The sequence below is a fragment of the Rattus norvegicus genome, chromosome 19 (genome assembly GCF_036323735.1).
Source record: "Rattus norvegicus strain BN/NHsdMcwi chromosome 19, GRCr8, whole genome shotgun sequence".
NCBI lineage: Eukaryota > Metazoa > Chordata > Mammalia > Rodentia > Muridae > Rattus > Rattus norvegicus.
Genome location: NC_086037.1, coordinates 16418080 through 16425720, shown reverse-complemented (window position 1 = coordinate 16425720; position 7641 = coordinate 16418080). Strand labels below are relative to the sequence as shown.

The following is a 7641-nucleotide window of genomic DNA, read 5'->3' as shown; positions in this document are numbered from 1 at the left end:
GCCAAGCTGGCTTACAGGAAGCTAGTTTCTATTCTGTATTTTATCAGATGTGCATAACAGATATGGTCATCATTGACAACAGGTGAAAGATCTGCTCTAATATGGACACTAAGTGATGCTGGAGGATGATCCTGACCCACAATGAGCAGTGGGGAACCTGAGCCCTGTAGGGATGCCTGACAACCTAACACATTGAGCACGCACAGCTCAGTAAGTTCCCTGTGAACACACATCTCCTGAGATCTCTCTATTTAATTGGAGGTGATCCTGTCCACCTAATACAGCACCTCATGTGGAATAACAAAAGCCACCTGCAGGAGCTGTGGTGATGACTCACAGGGTAGAGCATCTGCTGCTCTCTCAGAAGAACCACATGGACCCTAACAATTGGGTAAAGCATGTCAGTGATTACATCATAAAGTGTGTGCCGAGAAAAACCCACATTCTCCTCAAAAAAGACACTGTGACACTGGGTACCCCTTGGTGACTTTGAATTCACTAATTAGCCCAGGCTCCATGGAACAGGCAGAGATCCATCTCTAGCTGTCAGTTCTAAGACCTCAGGAGGGGACAGAACCCATGAATAAGAATGATGGTCTTAAGAGTCAAGAGATAAAAATCAATATTTATTCATAATGAATACATTTTTACAACAAAACAGGATTAAAATGAATGAATAAAAATATTTAAAAATATTGGAAAGTGAAAAACAGTAACAAGAACATATAAATATGAAACAACAAAAAGAAAACTTCAGTTAAAATCATAACAAAAATATTTCTAAACAGCATATTCTTAACGAACATTTAGAAGCACAGATGTATTGCTGTTTCTCCTCTAGCACACATAATGAAAGGCGGTCCCCCAAGTTGTCTCTCAAGTGGTGTTTTCTGAAGAAGAAAGTGAGTAAGACCTCAATCAGTCAGGCTGGCTTAGTGTTATATAAATTTAGGGTCTCTAAGAAATGACAAATTAACTCTGAGGAAGAATACTCATCCAAAAAATGTTGTTACCGTTCAGGATGTTTGTCATCAGGGACTCCTGAGAAAGCAACTTATTCCTCAGGAAGCTCTCTTACTGGTGTGTGTCCAATTCCAGCTCTCTTGCACTTTCTGAGACCTGGGAGAGGAAGGCAGTTTTTCAGACACTGACTTGGTGGTAAAACGCAAGCCAGCTATCAGAATCCTGCCTTCTACCACCTCAGTTCTATTGGACAGTCAACATGGACCTTTTACCTGATATCATTGTTGCTAACTCTGTGGGCAGGGCAAAATCTCCAGCAACCCTCACAGTAATGTGGGCTGCCAATATGGGACCCAGACTTATACCAGTGCAAACCAAGAACAGGGCAATGGAAGGGACCTCATTGGGTTGCAGGAAGAAAGGAAATGTCCATATGTCACCAAGGTTAAAGCCAATGACAAGTACTAATTTGACATTTGCACTTGGTTCTTATCCCAGAAAGGTGCTTCCTACACAAGAAGTCACATGACCACAGAGTGTCATTTGTCAAAGGACCACGAAGTTGTTCAAAACTCTGCATAGGATCCAATCTATCACATGGATATGCAATAATGAGGTATGTTATTCATCTGTCACCATTTCTATACTGCAGATTCAAAAAGAGCAGCAAAATATACTTGCAAAATAATTCAGCTTCTGAAAAGTGGTTAACTTCCCAGAATACTTGTGCATAGGCAATGAACAATTCCATTGCATGAGGGGGTTGGCTGGTTGGGAGTGTAAATTAGAAAGGTGGTAGGAGAAAGCAAAGTTGTATCAAATTGGCAAATTTTATCAGATATTGTTAAGCTAACTCAGCTGCTCGTCCCTACCTGATGATGCTGGATCTGGACGTTGCTGGTCTTTATCTTTCTTGTTGAAGTCAACCAAATATTTCTGGTTCAGTGCACAATCAAGATGTCCCTCCTTGCTCCCCTGCTTCTGTGGGACCAACTTCTTCCTACATGTGTTCTCCATCAGGAGCTGGCTGAGCAGGTTTCTGGAAATACAGTCTGCATAGTAAGATCATGCTGTCCCTTTCTCCCATTCCTACTCCCAAGTCCCACTAACCATACCAGGTTCCAGGTACCCCTGAAGAGTTAATAAAATACATCTCGATACATATAAGGCTGCTGCACAAACCACAAAGAGTTAATTCCAGGAAGAATAAATTGTTTGTTTGGGCCGAGCACCAATTATTGTCCGCATCTCTCAAAAAGAACATGGATCTACAACTATCCATGAAAGCCCAATGCATGGGGGCAACATCAATTAGTAGTTGGCAAACACCCTCAAAGCAGGTCAGTAGAACCAAGAGAAGGTCATGCTAACCATGTGGTCCACGCACTAAGTTTTGTAAAACCTGGTATGACACCATAGGTTCAGGTCAGCCTAATAACCTTCTGCTGACTTCAATCACTACTGTTCTATCTGGAGCCTTCTGAAGATGCCTAGACAATCCTGGGATGAGTAACAGTCTTTTATGGAACTGAAAACTGAGTCCTAATGACCCTGGCACACTGATGTGTAAACAGCACAAGAGATAGAATCATAGCTGAAGACCTTCCAATCCATAACAAAGAAATCAGAAATGGCCATTCCACAGGTGATAGCCTTTCTGACCAGGACTTACCTAGAGAAGGTAATCTCCTTCTTCAGCTTATGGCTGTTCTCATGGATCTCAGTGTTCTCCATCTCTAAGTTGTGCAGAATTGACATGACCACCTCCTCCATTCTCTCCAGGTCTTCGTAATACGGATTTGGCCTGAAGTGTGGCCTGGCCCCAAATGATAGAATACTATGAACATCAGCATTTAGGAATATATGAACTTGGGGTGGGTCCTGTACTACACCAGTCCTGGAAGGACACCTTCTGAATTCTACATATTGGGATCTTCTTCAGCTTCAGAAACGTGTTTTTCTGCGTCCAGGACACCAGAAGCTTGGCATCCAGAGGGAGGGTTCCCTGGCTCCCTTTGTTCAATCAAGAGGAAATCTGCAGTCAAGCCAGTTAAGCTATCAAGAGCCTAGGCCACACCTCTCCATGCTCCCCCACCCCAACACACACAGAAACCTGTGATTTCTTTTCTCCTGTTTTGATAACAGACCGTATATCAACACAAAATTATAATCTGCACAAAGAATAAAAATAAACAGACAAACGTGTCCACATAGGCAAAGAACTGTGTTGTTGACAGTGGGGCTCCCAGAACAAAGCATTCACATGACCATGAAAGTGTTACAGGTAAATACTCAGGCCAAGACGTAGACCCCTAGATTCCAAGTGTGGAGGGAAATATAAACATACAAAAGTTGTCCATATGCATTTGGATGTATGCACACACAGACTCACAGACTGAGACATATCCACAAAAAAGAGCAATGTAAACAGAGTAAGAGAAAGAGAAAGAGAAATATGGAAACAGAGAGCACTGTGAGAACCAGGAGAAATGCATGCACCATTGCTGTCTCAGAGGGCAAGACACACAGACAATAACAAACAGGCCTGAGCCTGAGACCTTCTACTCAAGCATTGAGATGAACAGTTTGGGACCAGGACCCTCAGGCTGCTGCCTGGATCTTCCAGCACTCAGTGCCCTGCCTAGCAGTACAGAGACTGACCATAAACTCACTGCAATTACAATCTTGCAAAGACACCAGCTGTCAAGGGCTTTGCAAATGCACACTGGGCACTCACTCTCCCTGACTTTATTCCTGAATTCTTCATTCAGACCACAAGTTCTGCTTTTCAATAAATGGAAGCAGATGAGTCCATTTTCCATATCGCTCCTCAGGGTCAGATTCTGAATCTTCTCTATATGGGAGGTGAGGTTTAGCACAGGGTGGTTAGGGGGCACAGCTTTCTAGAACCCAAAACCTTAATAGGATAATATGAAGGTGACCTTGCAGACCCAGGAATGTAACAAAGCACTTGGAGGGATCCATACCTGGTGTTCTTGGATCTCTCTGTCAGAAACCTCAGGCGATATCTCAGGTCATTTCTCTCCTCGGTAATGAGCTGCAGCTCTTTAATCAGCCTCTCCTTTTCCTTCTTGGCCTGCTTCTCGCTTAGGGCAGTTTCAGGGGAAGATGTTTCTCTCCCAGCGTCTGTAGGTAGAAGAACACAAGTGAACCTGCATGGGGAGAATGCATAGAGTGTACATAGACCTCAGTGAGGCCTAAACAGGAGAACAAGCCTGGAACCCAGTGTCACTGCTAGGCGATTGGTCTATGCTTAAGATCCTCCTCAGTGGATCTCAGTTCTCCCACTACTCTATAGAGACCAAGAGATGTAAGCAGCCAGGTGTTCCCTATGCCGGATATCACGTGCTTACATGGACGACGGAGATGGCTTCTCCAGGATTATTATCAGCTGAACAGGGTACAGCTTGGTTTCCTCACCCCTGTGGTTTCAGAACTCAGATGATAAATTCACCATCTACAACATTCGAATGATTGGAGACACTCCGATGTCCTACCCTGGTACTCTAGGCCAACAACTTTAGATTTAAAATGCATTTCCAAGGAGGACATGGTCAACAGACTTATCTGTTCCCCTATTTGAAACACCAAAACCCCAGAAGTGCCAATAGGTTACAGGCTGCATCTTGGTCTACACGTTCCAAATAGCTTTTGTATTGTAGAAACATGTTTGTAACACACAACCTCTAATATATAAAGCTAACGATGACCCTTCCAGTTAGAAGAAATCAGAGAAGGTCTAAGAACATAAGGTTATTGCCTGGAGCACAATTCTCCCCCTGTTCCTACTGTCAGATATCCACTGTATTTAAAGAAGCAATGATAGTGAAGTACATTGCTGCCCTGTCTAAACTCAGAAAAGGTGGACCCTCCATGACTCCTGATGAGGTTATTATATCAATGTAACAGAACAAATGAACTGAAAAGTAAAGACCAGAAGTTCCCAGTATAATAGCATTGGCCTTACTATAGCCTCCCAGTGGGGATGGTGAATCTAAAGTTCTGAAATCCTTGACTTTAAGGAATTGTGATATTCATGGAAATTCAATTCCTTTTCAGATGCTCCAGTTGTTGTGGCTAGAAAGGTCAGCTTAAGCCTCCAGCCCCCCTGACAGGAAGCTCAAAATATACTGCCCAGTACTTACTGAACATTCCCCAGAAGTGCTGTCTTTGTCCATCATTACTTTGAGAGGAAAGGCTAGACTCCTTCACTCTAGTCTCTCCAGAATCGACGTTCCCCCTCCCAAAACGCTTGCGAAGACGGGAAAACATGTCTTAGCTTGTAACTGCCAGACTCAGACTGAGAGAAACTAGGGCACTGGTTGTCACTACAACACTGGTGACATCACAGAGGATGCCAGAACTCTCTAGGAGACAATAGAATGTCCAAGAAGGGACAGCTGATGTCATGGGGAGCAGACTTTGCCCCCCTGCTAATAATCTCCCTGTACTGAGCATAAGCTGAGGTGCCCTTTCCAGGAGTCTTTCCCGGCAGAGCCACTGAGCATCTCCTGCTTTCAAAGACAATTTTTCCTCAAGGCTTGATTAGAAAAAAACCTTAGTAATTCCTATGCATCTAAATGAATGTTTCCTTTCAAATCTTGCCCAAAAATGTCTCATCCTAACTCACATTGTCCTCATCCACCAATGTTAGCCATTAAAACTTCCTGAGATTTCATACCAGCTTCAATATGCAGTCAAAAGTTCTCCTGTCTCATTATGTACAGGTGCTTTATATCACATCAAGAAATAGTCTGCATGGTAGGTTATAACATGCGTGTGTATTAGGGGAACACTCATGAAGTCATGTGCTTAGCAATCGACAATTGCCAGAAAATTCCTTAGGAGAAAGAGTTGAAGTCTTTAAGGTGCTAGGAAAAGTGTGGAGACCAGTTGGCAGAGGAAAGTGCAATATTAGAGCCACCAGTGAAGGGAGCCTCATGCTGCTTGTGGGGTTCTGCTCTCTGCACCAATGTCGCCAAAGGAGCACTGCTCACAGGCGTGAGTAAGATATACCATGAGCTTCTATCAGAAAAATAAAATAGTCAAGAGATATAGAGGGTGCACAGAAACGTCTAAAATGAGGCTATAAACATCATTAAGTGGATAGAGCAAGGTCCCTGCACCTGTACACTGGGAAATGGCCACCCCACCATACACAAAAGTAGTAACACATTTTTCATAGTAAAACACATTTATCATAGTAAAAAATGAATACTTTATAGAATGCACCCACTAACACTGATTGATCACATCCGTAGTTCAAATTTTGGGGGCAAATTCATGGCCTTAACTATCTTTGTCTCAACTTATATAGCAAAAAATAAGAAAGAACGAGAAAAGAAAAAGTCAAAACTAAAAGCTCAAGCTTCTCATATGAGGATTGCAGGAAGTGTTATATGGGAGTCAGTTCTGATTAGGCCATTTTAGATAGAACAGTGCATAGTGACCCTTAATGTGATGGGCCCTATATAAAGCTTTTTGCAATATTGGAATTTTAACAAACCTCATCCAGAACGTACGGAAGAGGCACCATGTGATCACCATGTGATCACCATGTCCTTACTTTGTATCAGGTTATTTTTCTGCATCCTTGATTGTCAGGCATATAACAGCAACAATCTGAAATAGCTGATAGACATGGAAAAACATGGCTAAAACTATAGTTGTGGGTTACACACCTCAACTGTGAAAGGCTAATGCTGTCTGCACAGTCCTTGGAGGCCACTCTTATAAGCCTATTCATTGCAAAGTGAAAGGAGGTTTATCTGAGCTCAAAGTGATCCTGGCCAGCCAGGTAGAGGGCAACATGTGATACTTGAGACCCTGTTTTAAACCAGCACAGAAATCCACACTTCATTCAAAGCATCATCTACGAATTCTCGATTATTTACCATTCTCTCCCTACCAGTCGTTCTGTTTGGAATGGAGAAAACAACTGGAACTGATCTTTCTATTTTAAGGACCTTGATCTCTCTTTTTTTAGGTCCACATTAAGAGTGCATACAAATGGACATCACCATCTGAACATCTTAGTATTATCTACTCTGTATATATAGCATAATACTGTGCCTATGAAAATCTTAAGCTTCCTTGAGTGTAGTTGCCCCATCAAGAAGTGTGAAGTTCTGAGTTCAAACCCCAGTGATGCTTTAAAGGTACTAGAAGAAAGTGATCAGAGATACTCCACTTCTTTTCCTTAGATTAAATAAAGTTGACACAATGTGAACCTGGTGGGCTATTTAACCATGCATCTTTCTCCCAACCCCACTTCCACGAGTTCAGTCCATGGCAGAATTCATCCCCCACCATCCTAGATATTTCTTTGTATATTTCTACAAGAGCCAGGTTTCTTTTTTTTTTAATAGAATTAGTTGTAGTCAATCAACTGCTGCCCTATGTGAGAAATGATTAGTATCTATTGCAACATACCACACTGTATTTGTGTATACAAGTACATTATTGGAAATCCAGCACTACTGAGGGATTGGAAATCAGTGCTGTGGCGTTGCCTTTCTGTGCCTCTTCCTGGCTCACAGGCAGCAGGGGGCAGACCTTGAGTTCCTCTTCAGGGACAGAGTGATGTTGAATGGGCACTGAGCAAGCAGAGAAATACAGCTGAGGCAGCTCCTTTCAGTTATCAAACACATCATCTCC

General features: G+C 42.6%; 1 protein-coding gene across 2 annotated transcripts; it reads right to left on the bottom strand.

Moving 5' to 3' along the window:
- Positions 1-608: 608 nt before the first annotated feature.
- On the bottom strand, positions 609-5376 carry Dlg5l10 (discs large MAGUK scaffold protein 5 like 10). 2 transcript variants are annotated; one of them, XM_039098099.2, is made up of 6 exons: positions 5130-5376; positions 3951-4110; positions 2636-2779; positions 1836-2002; positions 1014-1119; positions 609-890 (listed from the first exon to the last, which is right to left on the bottom strand). In XM_039098099.2, the coding sequence occupies exons 1-5, from the start codon at positions 5254-5256 to the stop codon at positions 1055-1057; spliced, it is 663 nt and encodes a 220-aa protein (XP_038954027.2). In that variant the 5' UTR covers positions 5257-5376; the 3' UTR covers positions 609-890; positions 1014-1054. The 2 variants fall into 2 exon arrangements, with proteins under 2 accessions (XP_038954027.2, XP_038954028.2); XM_039098100.2 differs by having other exon boundaries at positions 609-1119.
- Between the last annotated feature and the right edge of the window lie 2265 nt (positions 5377-7641).

Bases quoted from the DNA above. Each gene is read 5' to 3' on its own strand.
- Dlg5l10 (XM_039098100.2), bottom strand. From the start codon at position 5,256: ATGTTTTCCCGTCTTCGCAAGCGTTTTGGGAGGGGGAACGTCGATTCT. The intron at 2,780-3,950 runs GTATGGATCCCT...ATTTGGGGCCAG, and splicing joins GAGAGATCCAAGAACACCAG to GCCACACTTCAGGCCAAATC. The intron at 2,003-2,635 runs GTAAGTCCTGGT...CTGTATTTCCAG, and splicing joins AAGGAGATTACCTTCTCTAG to AAACCTGCTCAGCCAGCTCC.